Source organism: Rattus rattus, chromosome 14 (assembly GCF_011064425.1).
Source record: "Rattus rattus isolate New Zealand chromosome 14, Rrattus_CSIRO_v1, whole genome shotgun sequence".
In the NCBI taxonomy this organism is placed as follows: Eukaryota; Metazoa; Chordata; class Mammalia; order Rodentia; family Muridae; genus Rattus; species Rattus rattus.
In genome coordinates this window covers 79,816,635-79,842,824 of record NC_046167.1, presented here as the reverse complement: position 1 = coordinate 79,842,824, position 26,190 = coordinate 79,816,635, and the positions used below count along the sequence as shown (strand labels likewise).

The window sequence follows — 26,190 nt, the reverse complement described above, 5'->3', positions numbered from 1 at the left end:
CTGGTATAGCTTTGTTAGTGAAAAAAAAGTTTTTATTCCCACAAATAAATGTTTTAATCTTTTGGGTAAGAAGGATTCTAGTATCAAAACACATTCTTGTATAAGTTACTTATTAAGGCACAGCATGTTATTTAATCTTAAATTTATATTAGGACCATTATTAATAAGATGTTTACTAATACATAATAGTATTTTTTTAGACAGGGTCTCTCTATATAGTCCTGGTTGTCCTAGAACTTGCTATGTAGACCAAGAGAACAGAGCTCCACCTGCCTCTCCCTCCAGAGTTCTGTGATTAAAGGCAGGTGACACCACACTCACTCAATACATAACTGTTAGGTTTTGTAGGTTTTGTTGAAGGCACTGGCATTTTGCCATGAGATACATTGATATGTATATGGGCATACATGTATAGACATAGGCACACTTTACACAATGGATTCAGTGAGGAAGTTGGTACTGAGAGAATTCAGTGGGAGCAGAGCAAGCCTCTGTGCGGGTTTTGCCACCGGCTTGGGATAGTCTAAGGCCCAGCTTTGGTGTACATGAAAAAGGTGGGAAAGAAACAAAGCAATACTTTGTGGCATTATAATGAGATGTTGTCTGTAATAGACAAATATTGTAGGAAAGAACTAATTGCTCATTTAATTGAACCAGAAAACCATAAAGAGAAATTTTAGCAAGAGTTCATTGTACATATTTACACCCCAATGCCCCTGAGCCAGCAAGGCTGGAAACGTGTGTGTGTGTGTGTGTGTGTGTGTGTGTGTGTGTGTGTGTTACCAGACCACAGGGTACTCACACACTCTACATGGTCATACCACTCACACAGCTTTCTTCCTTGGAACGATGAATGACTTGGGTTACTCTGTGGTCAGTTTCCCTGTCCAGGAAGCTGCAGACATTTCTCTCAATTCTGGCATTGTCTGAGAGGTGATGTAGAATGCATAGGGCAGGATAAAGGTGAAAATTTGCATTCTATAAAAATAACTATAAAAACGAAAGATACCATGTTAGAGTTAACACTGGCACGCTAAGTTCTAACAACAGCCCACAGGCTTAACTCTGGCAAACATTTTCATTAGCTAGGTAATTCTGGCACAATTGGGGATTATCTGGAGCTTAAAAATAGCATCACACTTGCATTTTAACATTCAAATACTATGAGCTATAATGTACTGCTACAATGTCTTTATATTATAAAATAATACACAGCAAAAGGGGATTTATTCCTAATTCTGTTCTTTGAATGTACATAGAGTAAAGTAACTGTCGGGAAAGGAGCTTGCACTCACACACACTTAGAGCACACGTGGCTCAGACTCACACACACTTAGAGCACACGTGGCTCAGACTCACACACACAGAGCACACATGGTTCAGACTCACACACACTTAGAGCACACGTGGCTCAGACTCACACACACTTGGAGCACACGTGGCTCAGACTCACACACACTTGGAGCACACGTGGCTCAGACTCACACACACTTAGAGCACACGTGGGCTCAGACTCACACGCATTTGGGCTCAGAGCACACAGAGCACCTGGGCTCAGACTCACACACACAGAGCACACGTGGTTCAGACTCACACTTAGAGCACACGTCGCTCAGACTCACACACACTTAGAGCACACGTGGTTCAGACTCACACTTAGAGCACACGTGGCTCAGACTCACACACTTAGAGCACACGTGGTTCAGACTCACACACACTTAGAGCACACGTGGCTCAGACTCACACACACTTGGAGCACACGTGGCTCATGACACAAACACACACTTGGACACACACATAGGCACACTCAGACCCACACACACTTAGAGCACACGTGGCTCAGACTCACACAGAGCACACGTGGCCCAGACTCACACACACAGAGCACACAGACACACACACAGAGCACACGTGGCTCAGACTCACACACACTTAGAGCACACGTGGCTCAGACTCACACAGAGCACACATGGTTCAGACTCACACACACTTAGAGCACACGTGGCTCAGACTCACACACACTTAGAGCACACGTGGCTCAGACTCACACACACAGAGCACACGTGGCTCAGACTCACACACACTTAGAGCACACGTGGCTCAGACACACACACACAGAGCACACGTGGCTCAGACTCACACACGTGGCTCAGACTCACACACACTTAGAGCACACGTGGCTCAGACTCACACACACTTAGAGCACATGTGGCTCAGACTCACACACACAGAGCACACGTGGCTCAGACTCACACACACTTAGAGCACACGTGGCTCAGACCCACACACACTTAGAGCACACGTGGCTCAGACTCACGCAGAGCACACGTGGCTCAGACTCACACATACTTAGAGCACACGTGGCTCAGACTCACACACACTTAGAGCACACGTGGCTCAGACTAACACACACAGAGCACACGTGGCTCAGACTCACACACACTTGAGCACACGTGGTTCAGACTCACACACACTTAGAGCACACGTGGCTCAGACTCACACACACAGAGCACACGTGGCTCAGACTCACACACACTTAGAGCACACGTGGTTCAGACTCACACGCACTTAGAGCACACGTGGCTCAGACTCACACACACTTAGAGCACACGTGGTTCAGACCCACACACACTTAGAGCACACGTGGCTCAGACTCACACACACTTAGAGCACACGTGGCTCAGACTCACACACACAGAGCACACGTGGCTCCAGACTCACATCACACACTTAGAGCACATGTGGCTCAGACTCACACACACAGAGCACACGTGGCTCAGACTCACACACACAGAGCACACATGGTTCAGACTCACACACACTTAGAGCACACGTGGCTCAGACACACACACACAGAGCACACGTGGCTCAGACACACACACACACACAGAGCACACGTGGCTCAGACTCACACACACAGAGCACACACTTAGAGCTCAGACTCACACACACAGAGCACACGGGCTCAGACTCACACAGAGCACAGCACATGGTTCAGACTCACACATACTTAGAGCACACGTGGCTCAGACTCACACACACAGAGCACACGCGTGGCTCAGACTCACACACACTCCCTTAGAGCACACATGGCTCAGACACACACACAGAGCACACGTGGGCTCAGACTCACACACTTGGAGCACATGTGGCTCAGACTCACACACACAGAGCACACGTGGCTCAGACTCACACACACAGGGCACACATGGTTCACACAGAGCACACATGGTTCACACACGCACACACTTAGAGCACACGTGGCTCACACACACACACAGAGCACACGTGGCTCAGACTCACACACACAGAGCACACGTGGCTCAGACTCACACACACTTAGAGCACACGTGGCTCAGACTCACACACACTTAGAGCACACGTGGCTCAGACTCACACACACACAGAGCACACGTGGCTCAGACTCACACACACAGAGCACACGTGGCTCAGACTCACACACACTCGGAGCACACGTGCTTCAGACCCACACACTTGGAGCACACGTGGCTCAGACTCACACACACTTGGAGCACACGTGGTTCAGACTCACACTTAGAGCACACGTGGCTCAGACTCACACACACAGAGCACACGTGGTTCAGACTCACACTTAGAGCACACGTGGCTCAGACTCACACAGAGCACACATGGTTCAGACTCACACACACTTAGAGCACACGTGGTTCAGACTCACACACACTTAGAGCACACGTGGCTCAGACTCACACACACTTAGAGCACAGGTGGCTCAGACTCACACACACTTAGAGCACACGTGGTTCAGTGTGCCAAGTGCTCAAAAACTAACAAAGCCCCAAATGCACCGCAGTACACGGGAGTGGTGTCAACCCCCTCTCCTGCGTCCCAGGAAAGGGCTGGCTACCCTGAGCTTTCATTCTGTAAGTCAGAAAAGGGATCTTTGCACGTAGTTACTGACCTAAGAGTTTTATTGTTCACAGCCTGTGCCTTGACATCGCTAGCTTTCCTCCGGTTCTTCGAGGGAGTCAGCGGTCACTGATTGGACCCCAGCTCCAAGACTGGACCGCCGTAATGTCAGCTCCAGCGCAGAAATCTGCCGCAGTTCTCTGCGGCACACTTTGACAGGCTTGACCCCCTGAAGTTGTGCTATACTCCTCACAGGCTGAAGCTGGAGTGGGGGTGGACTCTGAGATTGTGTGAAGGCAAGGGCCTCTGTTTTATCGGCGCTGCTCTGCAGTTGGCCACTGGAGGGTGCTAACGAACCGCGGACTGGAAGAGAGTCTGGGCCGTCTTCCAGGATCTGCTGGGTCAGCGGTGGGGTTTTTAGGCTGCTTGAAGAATTGTCTACTTCTTTTTCTCTTCCATTCAATTTTGTATTTTCAGTTCTAGATGCCCATTTTAGTTCTTCAGAAAGCACAGCGGCCTCTTCTGGATTCAGAACTCCATCTCCAGCATCATGATCTAAAGAGAATGCAACACAAAACAAAACAAGCAAACACCATCTTCTGAAAAACAGGTATTTTTGCCAAAGCATTGCACAAACTACATCATTGTCACTAAAGCCCTGGTACGTGCAAACTCTTGCTTCATGATTTCCTCAGACAGACAGATGTGTGACTCAGAGGCAGACTTGAGTCGCTTAGCTTACAATGTGAATATCAGATTTTTTTTTTAACCCATTAAAGTTGAAGATTCATCTAGTAATTTTGGTGCTCTCTATAAACCTATGAGCACTTTGCATGCCTCTGAAATCTTTTTAAAGAAATAATCATTACTTTGTAGGTTTAATGTAATTTTACTTTATGCACATGGGTGTTTGCCTGCATGCATGTCTGTGTACCTAATGTATGATATCTGGAGAGCAAACGTGTCATATCCTTTGGGAGTAGAGTTACAAATGACTGTGAGCTGCCAAGAGGGCCTGGGAACCAAACCTCAGTTCCCTGAAAGAGTGGTCACTGCTTTTACCTGCTAAGCCACCTCTCTAGCCTGAACAATTGTTTTACATCAATCTCCTACATTTATGTATGGGTATCATGTGTGAGCAATGTCTGAGGGGGCAAGGAGAGGGTGTCAGAGTCCCTACAGCTAGACTTACGGGCAGTTATGAAGCATCTGACATGGGTCTGAACTTGGGTTCTCTGCAAGGGCAGTGTGAGCTCTTAAGCAGTAAGCTGCCTCTGCGGCCCTCTGACTTGGACATCTCTTTTCTGTTTGTCCTCTGCTTGGCTGGGTACTGCTTAAGTCCAAGTCCTGGCCAAGTAAAGGCAGCCCTGGGCCTCAGGAGCCCTGTCCTCCCTCCAGGAGATATCACCACATGAACACACGCACGCACACTCACATATACACACTCACACACAAGCACACACACTCACCACACACATATAAGCACACACACATAAGCACTCACCCATGAGCACTCACACACTCACACATCACACACAAGCACACACACTCACACACACGTATAAACTCTGGACTTGGCTTCCACCTAGTGAGACAGCAATATTCTGGTACCCCACAGTATTCTGTGACACAACTCCACCTTCAGTGAGTACAGCCCCTGCAGTGAATGATGAGAGTGAATGAAGTTAAAACCTCGAGGTCTTCAACTTGCTTAAGTTTGTGATAGTTGCTAAGTTAGGGTGATAAAGTATTGCCAATTAGCATGAGCCCTCAGGTACTCAGCGCCCTTTTGGCCCTGTGGAGACAGGACCTAAGCGGGCTGATCAGTGGCAGCACTGAAGCCTGTATAAAGCTGGAGCTTGGCTTTAAAGTGACCTATACAATTGAAGGACAGAGCTGACTGCTGCACTGTGTCCTCTCACCCCACCCCCACGTAAATGGACACAGTAAGTAACAATGGAAAGATCTAAGTGGGCTTATCCAAGCCTTGGTGGAGAGTCCGTCTTTGTCTGCTATACAGCTGCCGAGAGGAGAGGCCTAGCTGCCTTCACCAGGCACCAAGGGCAGTGCAGAGGCCAGGCTTCGCAGGGACTAGGATGCGGGCAGCTTTGGATCTGCTCTAATTCCAGGTGAAGATCTATATCTCGGCTAGTTCAGGTTTTCTGGTTTGGAGAGACTTCAGTAAGTTCACCTTTGTTTTCCCAGTCCTAGGGTTTAAACTCAATGCTTTAAACCCTGGATTATAGAGTATGCTCGACTCTGTTAATTTTCTCTAGTTATACAACATTTGCAAAGATTTATTTATGTATTATGTATACAGAATTCTGCCTGCAGGCCAGAAGAGGGCATCGGATCCCATTACAGATGGTTGTGAGCCACCATGTGGCTGCTGAGAATTGAACTCAGGACCTCTGGAAGAGCAGTCAGTGCTCTTAACCACTGAGCCATCTCTCCAGCCCCTTAAAACTGGTTTTGTTTTTATAGTTGTATTTTTGTGTCCGGGTGATTTTGCTTGCATGTCTGTCTGTGCAACACATGCTCACTTGATGCTGGTGGAAGCCAGAAAGTATCAGTCCCTGGAACTAGAGTCACAGACAGTTGTTCGCCACCACATGGGTGCTGGAAATCAAACTTCTGTCCTCTGGAAGAACAGCCAGTGCTCTTAACTACTGAGCCATCTCTCCAGCCCCAGAAATTATTTTAAAAACAGTTAGAAATAAGTATTTTTTAAATATAGCTTTCTAACTTTCAAATATTGGGTCAAGTTATTCTAGAAATATTGTTTCCCTATTTTGAGGTCTTATAAAATATAACAATATATTCCCTTTCAGAAACTTTTGGTTTTTGCAGAGTTCTTTGTCATAGCAATCATTCTACTTATTAAGGAGCTAATTTTACATATGCACATTTAATTATTATTGAATTTGATCAATTCTGGAGGTCATGCCTTAGCACTGATTTTAAATATTTATTTATTTATTTTATGTATAAGTACACTGTAGCTGTCTTCAGACACACCAGAAGAAGGTATCAAAGCTCATTACAGATGGTTGTAAGCCACCATGTGGTTGCTGGGATTTGAACTCAGGACCTCAGGAAGAGCAGTCAGTGCTCTTAACCGCTGAGCCATCTCTCCAGCCCCCCAGCACTGATTTTAAAATACACACTTTTACTTCCGTTGTATTACTTTCCTTTGTACAGTCTTTTAAATAACTTGTTGAATAAAGATTTATTTATGTATGATGTGTATATATGTGCGTCTGTGTGAGGCTGTAGGGTGTCACCCTCTGGAGTGAGTTACCGGGGGCTATGAGCACTATGTGGGTCCCAGTGCCCCTAACCACCAAGGCATCTCCTGCTGTATAATTGCTTTTGGAAACCAGAAAGCTTAATTCCTATAATAGAGAAAAGTAATAGACAGGGCCTTCAAGGTTAAGGGTCAAAGACAGCAACAGCCAATGGCGCATAGCAGACATTAAGGCAGTCGTCTCTCTAGAGCTTCATGTATTACCTCAGTGCAGCTCTGTGTCTAATTTACATATTCTACTGTGGGACAGTCAAGTGTGCTCCTCAGCTCTTAGTCAGAGAAGGCAAACGGGTCTGTAGCTGAGCCGTGGCCAGCACCTGAAGTGTCCTGAGCAGTCCACAGTTGCAGTGGACATTGATAAACTCAGGGCAGACTCACACGTCTGAGCTGAGGAGACCTGGCAGACAGAGGTGTCAGCGTGTGTACGGTGCAGGGCTCAACTTCTAGGAAGGGGAAGAGGCTCCGTTTTCTAATTCACTGCACAAGAATTAAGCCTGGCATTTATACTATCCCAAGATATTATTTGAAACAACCTTTATTTGGTTTCAATATATTCTTTTGAAACAATACTTTACCTATATTGTACTTTCATTTTCAAACTTGATCTGATTATTTTTCATAATAAGTAAAGCTATGCTCATGAGAAACCAAAATGATCACGCAGGTACGTGACCAGGGCACGTCTGAGTGCAGTGGCATGTGGGACCAGGTAGTCCTCCGTTACCATATTAAGTTTGTGTTAGGACTGGATATATGGAAAGTCTATGTCTGTCTCAGCACTCAGGAGACAGAGGCAGGCTCTGGGCTCGAGGCCAGCCTGGTCTACAGAGCAGGTTCTAGGACAGCCAGAGCGCACAGAGGAAACCCTGCCTCAGACAGCGAAAAATAGGAAAAAAAAAAAAAAAACCATGAACATTCTGCCCCCTACACCCCCATGTTCATTTCCCCAGCACTCCCCGTGGTCTGTCTTATATAAAACTGTCTGTCCACCTCCCCCAGACAACCTCGTCACTGGGGAGTACGACCAGGGAGGGTCTCAGCAAGCGTCAGGGACACTGGAGGCCTTACGCTCGGTCAGTGTGCGCTGCCACTGCACTGCTCCCTGTGCAGGGTCCTTCAGTCTCTTCTTGAGGTCTCTGCTGGTTTTCTTGTAGAAGTAAAGGTCCTTTTCCAGCTGCTGGATCTTGTCTTCGTATTTGTTTAAGGTTTCTATAATGCCTTCTCCATCTTGGTCTGCAAGCAAACATTCACATTGACCTTGGACTTTAGCATAGCTCCTGGCTCACCTGAGGAATCACCTGAGGGCATCTTTCCAGGCACAGCACGGATTCTGTGCCTGTGAACTTTTTCATGATTGCACCCTCACTTCCTTCTCTACCCACGCTCTGACAGAGGGTAGAAAAGGGGGTTTGCCGTTGCTGCTGATGAGGCTTGCTTACCAAGAACAGCAGAAACGGGCATTTCCTCTTTTTTTTTTTTTCCCGGAGCTGGGGACCGAACCCAGGGCCTTGCAAGCCTAGCAAGCGCTCTACCACTGAGCTAAATCCCCAACCCCGGGCATTTCCTCTTAAATAACAACTCACCTGTGTATCGCGCTCTAGTCATGCTACCATATTACGTTGTTAAGTTTGTGTTAGGACTGTGGATCTATGGAAAGTCCTAAGTCTGAACTTAGAGACCCCAGAAATATACAGTCAAACGTCCCACAAAGTGAAAAGCTGTTAATAATGAGTCTAGAAAGATTAAATCACAAGGAAAAAACACTACAGGATGGGTGTTGGGGAGCTCTGATTGTTGCCCAGGTAATGTAAGACTTGTAGGTGATATTTATGAGTGAGTGCCTCTGTTCTGTAATGACCTGCTGTCAGGTACCTTTAGACCTTCCTATGACCACATCCATCGTTTTCACTCTTTTGCTATTCTTACATCTTATTTAAAAGTTACTTAGACCCATAGCATTTCAATGGTGGAGTGCATGACTCTTGTCTGCAAGGTTTGATTTTCAGCACCCAAACCGAAAAGCCTAACCAACCAAAGCACAGAGCTTTGGTTTCCATAGGTATGCACTTGAAATTAGGAAGCCCACAAATTGCTAATGTTTAACTAGCACGTGTAATATATATAGCTATAGAAACCATTTAACTTTTATTAACGTCTTTTGAGACACGGTGTCACAGGTGTAGGAGCGTCAGAACAGACCTGAGGCTCATGCATGCTCTGTGGGCGCTGTGCTAGCTGAGAACTCCTGTGTGCTCTGGCCACCTACAAAGCTCACACCAGCTGTGCGCGGTCATCACGCTCACAGAGCCTTCAAGCACAGTTACAGAAAGAACAGGGTGCGTCTGCGTGCAGCGGTGTGTGGGACCTGGCACCGGAAATTCTGTTCATGAGGCAAAGCAGTTGCTGCTTAGCTTTGTAAAATTAACTTTGTCGTTTCCTCCACACCCAAGTGACATTTTCTAAGTTCTGTTCTTCAGGTTGTTTCTTTTAAATCCCTTTAGGTCACATCAGCTGTGTTCCTGAGCACCGAGGCCGAGCGGCTCCACTGAAGCTGGAGCAGACTCAGCCCGCAGTGACTGAGCTGCCTGTGTGGGGACCAGCCATGTTCTCAGGTAATGTGAGGAGACCATGATGGCAGCACTTTCTACACCAGAATCTGTTGTTGGGCTTCTGATCATCACTATTGCTGGGTACCTATCAATTTTAACCTATAATGTATAAAATTTTATAATCAACTAAAACATTATAATAGACCCTCTCACTTCATCTGTCCAATGCCAGAAGTTGTCTTACATTTCCACATAAAAGCCAGACCAACAGCAAACCACAGGATTTCAGGATTTCTTGGGTGTCTGTGAGCAGGCACCTTCACACACGAGTCATCTTATATCAAAATGATAGGAACGTGGTAGCCATGCAAGTAAAGGTCAAGGGCATCTGTAAGTAGTGACTGTGCACACACAGCGGGGCCGTGACACAGCTAAGCATACCGTGGCAGGCTCCTGGCTCCCTTCCTCAGCACTTCCCTTGCCCCACCCCCTTAAGTGACTGACAGCAGGGGGAGGGGCTACCTTTGAAATGATGTAACAACAACTGCATCTTCTGTTCATGTTCCTTTTGCTGGAGGGTCAGTCTTCGGTCACACTGCAGTCTCAGATACTCCAATGCAGATTCTAACTCGTGGACCATATTATCCCGTTCCAGAACCTTCATTTTCATCTCTTTATTCTGCAACTGTTGTTTACGTTCAGCTTCTCGCAAATTTATCACCTATCAAAGACAAGCTTTTGATCTTTTAAGTGCATTCGACCTACCTAACACAATAGATTACCTGGCTTTCTTAGAACACATAAAGGTGAGGCTACTTAGCCTCAATAAGGCCCTAAAGGAACCGGACAGACACCGTGCAAGCTTTAGCTATAACTATCAAGTAGCACTGAGTCGTTCCACTCCCATTTTCAATACAGTGTTGAGCAATGATCACCCTTCCAAAGATTCCTAGATACCATCTCTGCTGCCCAGATTATAGGATTCTCTTTCTTGGTTCCTTTTCTTCTGAAGACATGGTTTTACTATACATCCCTGCTGGCCTTGAACTTGCCTCCTAAGTGCTTGGAATCTGGAGACACATGCCACTGTGGCAGGCTACAATTCTGTAATTGTTTGTCTAGTCCACACTGCTATAAGAGGAATGTCTATATTCTTGCAACATCTACCTATTACTCTGTCTTATGCAAGGAATATTTTAACCTTAAATGCCAAAGTTCTGTTTCAGGCCATTGCATTTTGTGTGTTGAGGTGTGCTGTGTTGGCAGGAAGGCAGAGCACTGTAGACAGTGAGACCTGACAGGACTCTCAATGACTCCCATTAAAATAATACTCATGTGGCCTTGGCTAAGAACCCACAGGATGCCATCACAGACTCTGTCTCCAAGCCTAGGCCGCATGCCCACTACATAGAGTCTATCAGTAATGGCTGCTGACCACTGACCACTCAGGCTCGGGAGACCGCTTACTATTTTCATTCCCTTTTTTTTTTGAGACGGGTCTCCCTGTGTTGCTCTGGCTATCCTGCAACTCACTCTGTAGACCACATTGGCCTCAGACTCACAGAGATCCAACTCTGTCCCTGGTGTTGGGATTAAAGGTGTGTGCCACTGTGCTGAGCTTAGTATTTCACACAATTACACTGGAAAGTCTTTGTTTTAGTTTGCATCAGATACTCTTATTAATTCAATATATTTTTAGGGAAAAGCTATTCTTCATAATATATATTTCAAGTGGAAAAATATTAGAGAAAACATTAACATAGTTATCAATGTTAAAAACCATCTCTAAGAGTAAACTGCCATACTATCGATGGCACCAGTGGGCCACGCTGTCTCCACTCAGCTCACACAGCGTGGTGAGAGAGGACGGGGAATGCACACATTCACCCTATTCACAGCCACGGAGGAAAGAAACCCAAAGGTAGAGGACCCTAGATTTCTCATAAATAGTATTTACATGTGGAATCAAGAAACAACAGGGGAGGCTGTCAGTTAAACTGTCTAGACCTCCTATTAGGGGACCTTCGCCTTTAACCACCTCAGAGTTAAGGCTTACTTGGGTAATTCACAGACCTCCTGGGAACACTCAGGTCTATAAAGGAAAGCTGTGCTCACACTGAGTTGACCAGCAAGTCTTTGAGAATTTTACTTTCTTTCAAAGCTCAATATAAATAAGGCACTGTGACCTTTTCTGACCAAAGTGGTGTTCTTTAGAAACATACCTTGTTGAAATATTTGAAAAGAATAGCTCTAATCTCAGCAATATTCAGGCAAACTAGTTTCTCCAGAACATTCGATTCACTTTGAGAGAGGTTCTGGAATGATGATTTGAGGGAGCTCTGGCGATTCTGGATGCTTTCGTTCTTGAATTCAATCGCAGCTTCCAGAGCCTCTATTCCTTCTTCAAGTTGGAAAAGGAGATGTTCTTCCTAGAGATATGGAAAGAATTCATTTAAGGAAAAGGTCCGACCTGCACACTCTGTCATTCACCATGTGACTGAGTTTAAGGGATGACACCCTAAGCTCTCACTAGATGTTAAGGACACAGCATTTGAGATCTGGCTAAGCTACATGAGGTAGTGTGTGCTAGTGTACGTATGACACACGGTCAGCAAGCCTTCACAGTAACATTACATGTCAGAAGAGGCAAAGGCTAGGTGAGTTCCATGGTGTCCCAAGGCTCTGCAGCGAGCCCTGATCACCTGATCCCAGGGAGATGCCTGAGCGTAGCCTCAGCTCATAGAATCGGCAATACTGTGGTCTCCCTCGATATTCCTACAGTGCGTGTACAATGAACAGTCTGTCCTGATGAGGCCTGACCTAGCAAAATACCACAGGGCTGGGACAGGAGGAGGAGACGCTTGGAGCCGACTACTGACGAGGACAGTGTGGGACAATGCAGCAGAAGGGACAGAAGCAGCCAGGGCTCAGAAATGTTTCTTAAGAGTTCTGTGAAATGAGTCAGACATAGAGGTGTGTGCCCAACGTTCCAGTATTTGGAAGGCTAAGGCAGGAGAATCATGAGTTCAAGGGTTCCATAATGAAACCCTGTTTTAACCCCCTTCAGAAAAGAACAGTTCATATGGTAGCAGTCTAACACCAGCTAATATGCTGTTTGTGTCAGAAAACCTAATAGTTCTTTGAGCTGTCCCAGGTTATTCTATCTGAAGACAAGAGGTCTATGTCTATTCCTATGTCTGTGTAGAGCAAGCTTCTGCAGAAGACGGCCTTGCCATCCTCACAGCCCTCTGCTACACACTGATGCTAAACATCCTCACTGAGAAACTCAAGATGTTTACTGTTGAGCCCAGTACTTATTGGACGAGCTAATGAAACATTCAAAACTACTTCCATTTGCCTGTTGTGTCCCACACTTCTAAAGCTGTCAGGACTTCCAGACCTCCTGTTCCCTGGCTCAGGAGCCAGGTCATAGCTTCATCTATCAGGAAGTCACAGACTCACTTAAAAAAGCTGTCTCATCAAATCTTCTGGAAGAACAGTGTGGGGAAAAGTTCAGTAGTCATTTCTCTGTGCAGTAACTAACCATCCTTGGATTGTAGGGGAACTGTCCCAAGAAAAACACAACAATCATATTTTGAAAGATTAGGTTTTAAATCTAAAATTATTGTGTGTTGTTCACGCCTGTGAGTACAGGCCCTCCCTGTGGAACCCAGAAGAGGACATTAGCTGCTGTGCAGCTGGAGTGCAGGGGCTGTGAGGACGAACGTGAAACTGAGTGCAGGCCCCAGCCACAAACGCCAGGCCCTCAGCCACAAGTGCCAGGCCCCTAGCCACAAACGCCAGGTCCCCAGCCACAAACGCCAGGCCCCCAGCCACAAACGCCCCCCAGCCACAAACGCCAGGCCCCCAGCCACAAACGCCAGGCCCCCAGCCACAAACGCCAGGCCCCCCAGCAAAACGCAGGGCCCCAGCCACAAACGCCAGGCCCCTAGCCACAAACAGGCCCCAGGCAGGCCCCAGCCACAAACGCCAGGTCCCTAGCCACAAACACCAGGCCCCTAGCCACAAAACGCCAGGCCCCCAGCCACAAACGCCAGGCCCCCAGCCACAAACGCCAGGCCCCAGCCACAAACGCCAGGCCCCTAGCCACAAACGCCAGGCCCTTAGCCACAAACGCCATCTTTCCGGCCCCACTGGTCACATTTTTAAGAGGAGGAGAAAAAAGTTACTTCAAATACTTTTGAAAGGTACTTTACATGGATGACTAAAAGGACCCAAGAAACAGAAGTGAGTTATCTAAAAACAGACTACATATGACTTTCCAATGCATACTCTTATTATAGTTTATCAAACATAAATACCGAAGGTTGGCTGAGGATAGTTTAGAACACGGCTGGGAGTAATGCAAGCTTAAGTTTAGTGTCTGCAGTTTTGATTGTGAGTTCAGAAAGGGCTGAAAAAACAGAAAGCTACTACTGTGGAACCCTGAGGACTCCCCACCTCAGTGAGATGGCTCCGGAGGGGAAGTCTTTTCCTGTGAGGCCTAACTACCTAAGTTTGTTCCCTGGAATCCACGAGGCAGGGAGGAGTGAATAACTGACTCCCTGAAGTAGTTTGAATGAAATGGCCCCCACAGGCCCAGAGGGAGTGTCAGTATTAGGAGGTGTAACCTTGCTGGAGTGGGTGTGGCCCTGTTGGAGGAAGTGTGTCACTGGGGGTGGGCTTTGAGGTCTCCGATGCTCAAGCCAGACCCAGTGTCACTCTCTCTCCCTGCTGCCTGCCTATGCAGATGTAGAACTCTCAGCTCCACTCCAGCTCCATGATGACAATGGACTGACCCTCTGAACTGTAAGCCAGCCCTGATTAAATGCTTTCCTTTATAGAAGGTGCTATGGTCATAGTGTCTCTTTACAGCACTAGAAACCCTAACTAAGACAGAAGTTGATACCTGGGATAGGAGCACTGTTGTAATTGGCCTGACCATGCTTCTGTTTGGGTGAATGTGGACTTTGGACTAGAAAAGCAGCCGAGTGCTATAAGTGGGCCTTGATGGGCTATTCTAGTAGGAGCACGGAAGAGTGGTGCTGAGGGTGACTGGAACTACGGGGCCTGGCACAAGAGGTTTCAGAGGAGAAGAATATTAATATATGACCTAAAAAATTATTCTTTGATATTTTACCCATTGACTGCTTTCTGCATTTGTCCAAAAAACCTTTGCCTGTGTTGTGTAGCTACTAGTGGCCTGTCTTCTGTAGATCTGTAATGAACAGGAGCGAGCTGAGCAATGGAAGATACAAAATGTCCACTTTGAAGAGAAAAGGGGCACCAGGAAGTGTAAACAGACCTAAGCGGATGCTCGGTGGAATAAAGGGAGCAGTGACCTCAGGGCAGGACCCACCCAGCTGAGATGCCGACTTGTGGAAAGGAATTAAAAAGCTTAGGACCAGGCCTGGTGGTGCACACCTTTAATCCCAGCACTCTCAAGGCAGAGGTGGCAGTGCTCTGAGTTTGAGGCCAGCCTGGTCTACAGATAGAGTTCCAGGGCAGCCAAGCTTAGACAGTGAAGGAGGCCATCACGAACGGAAAGCTGGTGATGTACTTGAACGAGGGCCACGGTCCAGCCCCAGCAGCAGTAGAACCTGGCAGCTTTGGCCACATGGCTCTGTCTTTAGCTAAGGACACAGGAAAGGGGCTGTGGGATCTCCCTCCAGGGCTAAGCAAAGTCACTGAGGCCAGGTGTGGGGCGGGGGTGTCCCTGCATGGAGGCCTAGAGAGGCCATTGTGAGGCTGGAGCCTGGGTTACCTTGGATACCCTAAGATGTTAGAGATGCCAGAGCCATGGGATACCTGCTGAGGAGAGCTGCTAACAGGGAGTGGAACCAGCCCAGGAGAGAGAAGTGTTGCAGTCAGCAAAGGAGAGAGGAGTAGATATGTGAAGAGCCCTTCGACATCACACACGGAGATGCTGAGTGTGGAGTCTGCTCTGCTGGTTTCCTGTCTCGCTTTGGCCCAGTGCTTCCTCACCCTGTTCCCTCCCCTTTCCTTGGCATGGCAGTTAGATCCTATCCCGTGTCACTGTGTGGTACACGCATGTCCCCTGTCCCATTTTTGTGACTGTGCAGGGGCTACAGTTAAGAGACTGCCATGAGTCTCAGAAGAGAGTTTGAGCTTGGCCTTTACATCGTGTTGAATCTGATGGACTGTGGGGACTGTTGTAGTTGGACTGAGTGCTTTCTGCCTTAGGATCCTGCTACAAGCCAGGGAGTAGACTGTGGTGATTTGAATGGAAATGGCTCCCATAGGGCCATAGGGACTGGCACTGTTAGGCGGTGTGGCCCTGTTGGAGGAAGTGTGTCACTGCAGGACGGGTTTGAGGTCTCAGATGCTCAAGCCAGGCCCAGTGTCACTCACACTCTCTCCCTGCCGCCTGCCTATGCAGATGTAGAATGCTCAGCTCCTCTCCAGCTCCATGTCTGCCTGTGTGCTGCATGCTTGCTGCCATGACGACAATGAACTGACCCTCTGAACTGTGAGCCGGCCCTGATTAAATGTTCTCCTTTATAAGAGTTGCCTTGGTCGTGGTGTCTCTTCACAGCAGTAGAAACTCTAGCTAAGACAACACGCCCCAGATTCTCCACTGATCTCCATACATGTGCTGTGGCGCATGTGCACACATACATGTGCAAATGTACAAGGGCACACACACCCTCCACACAATGATATCCTAAGGTGAAAATTCACAATAAAAGGAAGCAGTGCACGTGGTTGTGGGTCCCTCTTATTCAAGGTCCAGGGCTGTGGCCAAGCACCCAGCACACCACCATTACACCCTGACAGTGGGTCTGGGTGGGTCCTGCGCATCGACAGGAACAGGGCCTAGAGCAGTAGTCTGTGGTGTTTTAGACCACACGTCCCTTCAACAGAGAAGCGAGACAAAGACTACAGCTTTCAAGCAAGTACTGCGTCACGTGCGTCAGGGCTGAGTGAATGTTAAATAATGTTAAAGATGGGAGCAGAAGGGAAAGACAGACGGACGCTCTTACATGTTCTCCTGCACACCACTTACTATAAACAAACAGCAGTGTTTATCCTGTCACCTGTAGCCGCACGGACAGAGACAGAGGACATTAAGTCAGTGGCTAGGCCTGGCACATAAAAACGAACATGAAGCAGGCAAGCGAGAGGTTACTAGGCACCAAATACAGTTAGGTAGGTGGATCCTGTCCTCACGCTCCGTAGTACAGCAGAGGTCCCAGGTAGATTCAAGTGTCAACTTGATACAGCTAGAGTCACCTGAGGAGGGCGGGGTCCCCAGATGGACGGACCTGTGGACAGGTCCATTAGTGTGGCACTGTCCTGACTGTTGACTGACAGAGGCAGCAGCAAGCAGAGAATGAGGCAGCAAACACACCAACAAGCAGTGCGCCTCCACCGTGTCCGTCCGTCCAAGTTCTCGCGGAGTTCCTGTCCTGACTTCCCTCAGTGACAGACTGTGACTGGAAGCTGAAATGTACTCTCTCCCTCTGAGCTTCTGTCACGTTATCACGGCAGCAGGAAGGAAACTAGAACATGAATTGTACCAGAAGTGTGGCGGGTGGCCTCACCATGGGGTCTGGAGAAGAATGGAAAGCCCTTAGCACCATATGGAAAAGCTGTGTGGAAGAGAAGAACGCCAAGGGGAATGCAGACAGTGGAGGCCTGGGGTGTGAGGATCAGAGCAAAGCCACGGTTCTAGTAAGACTTGGGATGTGGCCATTAGGAGATTTTGTGGAATGAGAGTATGCTGATCAATGGGGCTGAGAATCAGCTCTGGTTAATAAGAGATCACACCACTGAAGGAGATGAGCTCTGCTGGGGCAGTAAGGAAATGTTTGCACAGGGTCAGCACACAGACGCTGTGCTCCATCCAAGTGCTCAGTGCTATGTCTCAAGCTGGCGGCCAACCGTGGCTTCTGTAGAAGTTCCCACATAGCACTGAAAGCACAAAGATGCAAGACTGCGGCAACCACCGAGAGTGGATGAGGCCTGGGGCCGCGTGGCAGGGACAGAGAGACCAGGAGAGAGCATTGGTGAGGCGCATGCTCAGTGCAGTGGAGACTATCAGACAGGGATGGCTGTCAGGGAGAGTCTGCCACAGCTACAGCAGAGCAGCCTGAGGCCTGCAAGTCAGGTGTGTACCATGGATGGATGGCAGAGATGAGCAAGTGGGGCCGTTCAAGCTGTTTGCAGCTGGAGAAAGGCAGGGAGTGAGTCCCAGGGCCCAGATGCTGAGCTCCAGGGTCTGGATTTACATTGCTGACTGCTTATACACCCAGCCATTTCCTTTTGGGTAGGAAAGTGTGTAATTTTGATTCAGTAGGGCCCACAGTTAAGATACTCTGGACTTGTTATTTTCACTTTAATGTAATGAGCATGTGTGTGTCCATGTGCAGGTAGCCATGTCATGAGCACATGTGTGTCCATGTGTAGGTAGCCATGTAATGAGCACATGTGTGTCCATGTGTAGGTAGCCACGCGTGCAGGTGCTCACAGAGGACTCAGGTCCCCTGGAGCTGCAGTTACAAGTGGTTTTGAGACACCTGGATGGGCATTGGGAACCGAACCCCAGTCCTCCAGAAGGGCAGCAAGTCCTCCTAACCACTGAGCCATCTCTCCAGCCTAAGAGGCTTAACTTTTAAAAGAGACCTTGAACTTTTAAAGCACTAGAATTTTTTTAGACTGCACTTTTACAAGTTGGAGTGTGTTTTATATTAACATGAGATTGTGGGGACGGAGGAATGAAGGGACATAGTTTAAAAGCGGCAGGTTTGTGTCAGGCTGCTAAGAGATGGACTGCTGGAGTTGGCGTGAACTGTCACTTGACCGCAGGTTAGTGCAGCCTGAGAAGGGATCTCAGTTGAGGGATAGATCAGACTGTCCTGTGGGTGTATCTGTGGGGAATCGTCAGCTGATGCAGAAGGGCCCAGCTCACCGTGAGGAGCACAATCAGTGGGCAGGTGGCCCTGGACTGTATGGGAAAGATGGCTGAGCATGAGCCAACCAGAGCGAGCCAGGGCCCACCATGCTTTCCCTCTGAGTTCCTGCCTGACTCCCAGTGACAGACCGGGACCTGGGAGGTGAAATAAACTTTTTCCTCCCCTGAGTTGCTTTTAAAGTTTTATCCCAGCAACAGAAGGGAAGCTAGCCTGTAGCAATTTACTATCCATTTCAAAATAACTGGAAAAATCCAAGTGTTCCTACTGTATAGAAATAGTATTTTAAGAGACAAATGCTAATTACCCTGGTTTGATTACTGTATATTGTGTACACAGACCAAACTGTACTACTATGTTCCATAAATAAATCCAAATGTAAATGTACACAGATTAGAGTTCAAATATATAATTTTTAAATGTGGAAGTGTTCCATCTTCAGTCAATTGTTGGGCAATCTGCTACTAAAATGATCTAAAGCCTATTACTTCTCAAAAATAATTAGAAACTACTGTAAAAAATAATTTTAAGCACTTCCATTAATTTGCTACTGGAGATCTGTTTGAGAACATTATTCTTGACTTTAAAACATTGGTAAGAACAGAAAGAAAGCCAAAGAGATGCTCCCAAGATGAGATGGAACAGCCGTGTTCCAGCATTGTGCAGGGAGGTATATGCATGGCGGTGTCAACAAGTCCACAGTCACTGTTATCTACCAGAACGCCACATCCAATGCACACTGAGCTCTGTGACAGGGCCTCACTACGGAGTTCGGGCTGGCACAGAACCTACCTGGAACTTGCAGCAATCGCCCACCTCAGTACTAAGATACATGAGGGTCCTGGTCTCTAGCTAACATTGTCCTATCCACGAGCTTTACCACGCTTTTCACATCCAGTTATGCCTGCAGCCGCTGTGGTAGCATTGACAGCTCTCCCCAGATGACACTGTACTACTGTGTGTACTGAGGTGATGAACACAGCTTTGCTACATTGCCCGTAACTCTCATGGGCTGTGTAGAGCTTGGTTTTGTTTGCTTGTTTGTTTCCTGCATGGCCTAGTAACAGTCCTCGTGGGCAGAGCTCCCTATGCTTAAGTGTGCTGTGTATTAGGTGCTTATCCCTTCAGATCTAAGTCCAGGGTCCTAGTTTAACCCTTTAGGAGCCTCTGCACAGCTACCCAAGTCAAGTCATGAAATGAGGAAGCTGATGTGTAAGGTGTCTGTCCCTTCAGCTGACAGTCCCTTTCATCAGTTGATTCAACAGGAGACATATGTGACATCTTTCTGCTGTTTCTCCACAATACCCTCAAATGTCCTCCCTCTCACCCAATATAAACACAAGATTCAGCAAGGCCTAAGGCTGCCAGCTGCTCCCTTCTTTCTCTTGCTTTGGAGAGAAATTTCAGGTTCAAAAACTCATCTGAAACTGGGCATTGGGCTCATTTACCACTGAAATAAAACGTGTTTTAAAAGACCAAGTCTGGGACAAGGTGAAAGCCAATGACTGAATCATCTCTTACAGCTGAGAAGCTATATTCCCTCTCAGATGAAAACTGTAATTAAAAGGGATTTTACTGGAATTCGTATTTTTGTTTGAATGGTGGAGAATTCCACCATCACCCTGAGTACCACATGGTAAAGGGAGGTCGTCCATGTATGTACATGTGCACCCCTCTCAAAATGCAATAGTACAGGACGTGCTCTCCCTGAGACAGCGGAAGACTTTCAATTACTTCCTGTGTCTGTGACTTTGAGCTGAGAAGCAACTGAGGAGGCCACACTCACGGGACGTGTTAGTTCCCAAGTGCCTGGCAATGTCAGGAAGGGTAATGCAGGTGCCACTGTGGGAAGACATCTGCCCAATCAACCACGCTCACAGTACCAGGCCGATGCCAGAGGAACGCATTAGCTGACAAAGTCTCCGAGGATTATCAGGTTTATCAGGTTTATGATCACGTGACCAGAGTCTGCGGAGACCACCCCTACCATTCATCATTCGTCATCATACAGCAACTCCAGCTCCAGGGAGTACTGACTTACTTTGGGGGACAGCACTCTCCCATGTTTCAGCTTCTCATCCACACTGTTTCTCTGTCTCTGGAGCTGCTCCCTTTCTCTCTGAAGAGCTTGGACTTGTTCTGAGATCTTCACCTTCTCCTCAGTCGGGCTGTTCTCAAGCAGCAAGCTCTTTTCAGATAACTCTTGGTCCAGCAAGTTCAGGCGAGCAGATATTTTGAGACTGTCTGTGCTTAAGGCCTAAAAAGACACAACCCACCAGATAGAAAAGTTACAAGGAATTCAGACATCTAAAACCAGAGTCAGTTAGCATGTTATTGATGTATTGATGTTCTAAGGTTTCTAAAAATTTCCTTTTTCTATTTTTTTTCTTTTTATCTTTTATAAAACTTTCTAAAGGGGTTCATTAATTAAAATCTTAAAATTTATATCAAGTTATTTGAAGTTACATGGGCTAGAGAGATGGGCTCAGTGGTTGAGAGACTGGCTGCATTAAAGAGAACTGGGATTCAGTTCCCAGCATTCACGTGGCAGCTCACAATGGTTTGTAACTCCAGTTGCAGAGGATCTGGTGCCCCTTTCTGGCCTCCTTGGGCACTACACACACACACACACACACACACACACACACACACACACACACTCACACACACACTCACACACACACACACACACAGCAACTTAACTGTACATGCAGGTAGAACACTCAAAGGTTTTGAGAGGCAATTTTCTTTTTTCTCATTATTTTATTCCTTCTCTCATTACATGGTAAAGCTGTTATCATTTCTTAAGAGGTTAATATTTGGTGTTTTTCAGCATACTTTTTTATTCTTATTAGAGTCAGAAAATATAAGAATCTGGTCATTTATGATGATGGTCTTTTTTTTTTTTTTTTTGGTTCTTTTTTTTCGAGCTGGGGACCAAACCCAGGGCCTTGCGCTTCCTAGGCAAGCGCTCTACCACTGAGCTAAGATGATGGTCTTTCTAACTTAAAATACTGTTATATACTTCCATATGGTTTCTAGCATACATATAAACCATCATCAAGTTTATTATATAGCAAAAGGAGAACCATTTCCCAAACTGAGTCTCCTTTAGTTGGTCCCCCCAGTGTTCTTCCATGTTTGTGACTACAGTCTCCGATACTGTTCATCACAGGAGCCCTCCCTCCCTCCTGTCTTCCCATGTGAGTTACAGCTCTGGCCAAGTCAGTAGTCACTTCCCTCGTTCACTATGACTGTGACTGTTAACCCCACAGCTGATGTGTCTATAAAAACGGTCACACTTCCACTCAATACATTTGTTTTATTCCTGACAGCTGATTCTTCTCCAGTAAAACTGTAAAATCTCATACTTTGTTCATTTAATCAAAGTTAGCAGCGAATATATTCACTAATGTTTTTATTTATTTATTTATTTATTTATTTATTTATTTATTTATTTTTTGCTTCTTTTTTTTGGAGCTGGGGACCGAACCCAGGGCCTTGCGCTTCCTAGGCAAGCGCTCTACCACTGAGCTAAATCCCCAACCCCTAATGTTTTTATTTTTACACTATTTACTGTGTATACATGCACACCACAGCATAAGTATGAGTCAGAGGACAACTTATGGAATCCCTTCTCTACATCCACCATGTGAGCTCTGGGGGTCAGACTGAATTTGGTGGCAAGCACCCTCACCCACTGAGCCATTTTGGTATCTTCTTTTCTTGAAACGCTTCACCTGGAGCTGCCACGCTGCAGATCCTGCTTAAGCTAACTTCCCCCATGGGCTCACGGGGAAGGCCAGTGCTGTTCCGGCTTTAGACACGGTGCTCACGTTCCTGAGGCACGCGCTCTGGCAGGTTCCCAAGGCAGGTTCCACAGGAAATACTCTGCTTTCATACTAATTAGGAATTTGGGCTAGGAAGAGGACTTTTTACTTCAAATAATTTTCCTCATAAATTTGAAGACTGCTTCGGATCTTTTAACTTTCAATGAAGAAATCAGAGGATCCCAGTGCTGCCCTGGCTCCTGAGATTGACAAGTGACTAGTTTCTTCTATCTCTGGACTCTCACTGGGCTGGCCCTTGATGGCTTTTTCGGTCTAGAATCTCACATTGTGTTGAGAAGCTTTTCTTTTAAGATATATTTTTATTTTATGTGAATTAATATTTTGCATGCATGTGTACATATTTAGCACTCATGTTCCTGAGGAGGTCAGGCAAGGGTGTAGGATCCCCTGGAATGGAAGTTCCAGATGGCTGTGATCATCTCCTCAGGCCCGGAAACTTCACGCTATATGTTTGATATCTCCTGTTTTCTCACTCTGGATTTCCTATTACTTGTGTACTGTAATTTCTAGATTTATTTGAGATATTACCCTTTATTTTCTAGTGATTTTCTTTAAATTTAATCTCGAACATTTAAACGTCTACTTGCCTGCCCTTTCAGTTGCTAGTAGTCCTTCCATGTCTTTAATGGCTGTCCGTCCTGTTTTATCCCTACTGTGCTCTTTTCCCACATTGAGGATATTAAAGTCTTTCAGTTTCTTGTTCTAGTCCTCGTATCTCCCAGTTCCTTTTTACTTCAGTTGAAGTGTTTGTTTTTAACATTGGTGGGGTTGGTTTTTTGTTTTGTTTTGTTTTTATTTTTGAGACGGGGTCTCATTATGTAGCTTGGCTGGCCTGGAACTCCCTATGTAACCCAAGTTGGTCTTAAACTCATAAAATTCTGCCTGCCTCTGCTTCCCCAGTGCTGGGATGAAAGGCACGAAGCACCATGCCAGGCAAAAATGTTGGTAGCATTTAAGAGTCATGCACTAGGCTGGAGAGATGCATGCTATGGCACCACCTCACCCCCTACACGCAAAGCCCTGGGTGAGTCAGGTACCTAACAACTGATGTGACTGTTGGGAATGAATGAAATCCCAGCCCTTCAGGACCCAGGAGATGAGGCAGGAGAACCCCAAGTTCTATGGCAGCCTGGTCTCCACTGTAAAAACCATGTCTCTAAACAAGCAAGCCCAAACAAAAGCTGGGAAGATGTGATGACAGGATTCTTTTTTTTTTTTTATTCTTTTTTTTCAGAGCTGGGGACCGAACCCAGGGCCTTGCTCTTGCTAGGCAAGTGCTCTACCACTGAGCTAAATCCCCAACCCCTTGATGATGACAGGATTCTTGTGGGGTCCTAAACCTAAAAGCTTTCCCTGCTGGCAGGGTCATTCCAGCTGACAGCATGTTGGTATGTATCGAAGCCATGGTTAGAGAGAGAGGCCTCAGAATGTGCCTGTGGACCTCTGCATTCCTTATGGGGGTTGAGGGGCATTCTGCCAAATCCCTGCCCTCTCCTGAAAGTACAGCACGATCCTGTGAGGACAGAAGACCTTGCCCACTGTGTCCTGCCTCCATCCTATCTCACTCCTGCTTTCCACTCTGTCTTGCTGATGTGCTAAGGGATGTGTGGGTCACTACGGCTGCTCTTCATGTACAAGGTGTATCCTTAACCGTCTGTGGGGCTCTCCCGCATCAGTACCACTTGCCGGCTGGGTTTCCTGCCCAGACATTTTTGGGTGTCGTTCAGCCTCTGCTCTGTCATGTTCTGGCTTTACAGTTATTCTGAATAGGACACAATTCATGTGTGATACAATTCATCTAGTTAAAGGGTGTAAAGAGTTTTAGTGATTCAGAATCATGTAACCATCGCCATAATCAATTTTAGAATCTTTTCATCACCTGATGAAAACCCAGTAAGTCACTCCATTTTTCCCAACCTCACCCCGCTTCCTAAGCCTAGGTAACCACTCTTGCACTTCCTGCGGAACTGCCTGCTCTGGAGTGGTGTTGCACACTGCATGCGGTGACTAGCTTCCGTCACTCACCATGTGATGTGTGCTTTTATTTCTCTTGAATATATGCCTAAAGAATGGCTGGCTAACAACATATTTGAATATTTACCCTCTAGAGGAACTCCAAGATGGCCATCCAAGGTAAGAGCACAGTATTTTTTTTTTGATTTATTTATTTACCCTGTCTAGGGCATCAGAACTCAGATGTTTTGAGCCACCATGTGGTTGCTGGATTTGAATGGCCTCCAGTCAGTGTTCTTAACCACTGAAGGCACAGTATTATTATCCCAGTTTTCCCACTCCCCCAGCAAGACTTCTGATCTGGCTTTCTAGTTACAGCCCTCACAGTGAGCAGGATATCACATAAGGTTTTGCTCTGTATCAGTTATCCTGATAGCTAATTTACGAGTGTCTTCTTGGATGGTCTTGGTTACTTTTGTACTTCCTTTGCAGAAAAGTCTTTTTTTGGCTCCTTTGCCCTTTAAGACTTTTTTGTTTTTTGTTTTTCAAGACAAGCTGTCTCTGTGTAGCCTGGCTGACTTGGCACTGGCTCTGTGGAGCAGGCTGGCCACCAGCTCAGAGACCCACCTGCCTCTGCCTCCCCAGGGCTGGGATTAGAGGCCTGGGGACCAGGCCCAGCCAATCCTTTGCTCTTTAATTAGGTCCTATTTAGTCTGCTTTTCTTTTAGACAAAATTGTGCTATATAATCTTCCTGTTTCAATCTCCCAAGTGCTAGAAAAGCCAGCAGGTTATCCTTCAATTATAATATTTTAACTCTTCCTTCAATACTCTCAGTCTCTTATCAGAGAGAGAGTTTTCAAATATTCTCTTGTACCCCATAAGCTGTCTTTTTACTTTCCTGATTGTGTCTTCTAAATCTCAAATATATTTACTATTAATGCTCATTTATTTGTTTTTTCCTTTTTTGGCTTTGTTTTAGGTGTAATATTGAAGAGGTGACTACTTAAAAGTGGGCCAGAAAGATGAGTCAGCAGTTACGAGCACTGACTGCTGGATAGAGGGCCCAGGGCTGGTTCCCAACACCCACACCGGGTGGCTCTCAACCATCTGTAACTCCAACTCCAGGGGAGCCAACACTCTCCTCTGGCCTCTGGGCACATACATGTATACATGTATCACATACACATCAAATAAATCTTTAACAATTACACTAAGACATGGTTGCAGTCAGGTCTTACTTGCAGGTCTGAGATACACTTTTAATCTTATTTATTTTCATTCTACTTTATTTTTGTGGCAGAGTATCCCTGTGCAGCGCAGGTGGGCCCAGAACACCCAATCTTTCCTTATCTCAGGTTTGCAAGTGCTGACAGCATGCTTGCCCTAACTGTACACAAAATACTTCCTTTCCTGTCATTTTAGAGAGGTGTTCAACCTGGGATTGTCTTTGACTGGAATGCTTACAATCAAAGTCTCGTGAATAGGCCTCAAATACTAGAAAAATGAAATCTTTTAATGCCCTCTTTTCTAAGAAGAATCAGGTGGGATAAAGTCTTAAGTCTACACTCTGTTAAAATTGTCAGTGAATTAAGGTGGTTTTCATTCATTTATACTTCCTACTTACCTCAGTGTGTTCTTCTTCTTAAAATTAACTTGCGGGGGGTTGGGGATTTAGCTCAGTGGTAAAGCGCTTGCCTAGGAAGCGCAA

General features: G+C 46.5%; 1 protein-coding gene across 1 annotated transcript in view; it reads right to left on the bottom strand.

Moving 5' to 3' along the window:
- Positions 1-406: 406 nt before the first annotated feature.
- Positions 407-26,190, bottom strand: part of Kif27 (kinesin family member 27) — a 73,656-nt gene continuing 47,872 nt past the window's right edge. Inside the window, exons 14-19 of the mRNA XM_032885006.1 lie at positions 20,719-20,934; positions 11,967-12,173; positions 10,267-10,465; positions 8,264-8,428; positions 3,941-4,443; positions 407-990 (exon numbers count right to left, since the gene is read on the bottom strand). Of these exons, the coding sequence (XP_032740897.1) occupies positions 3,980-4,443; positions 8,264-8,428; positions 10,267-10,465; positions 11,967-12,173; positions 20,719-20,934 (1,251 nt within the window). The 3' untranslated portion in view covers positions 407-990; positions 3,941-3,979. The remainder of the gene's footprint in view (positions 991-3,940; positions 4,444-8,263; positions 8,429-10,266; positions 10,466-11,966; positions 12,174-20,718; positions 20,935-26,190) is intronic.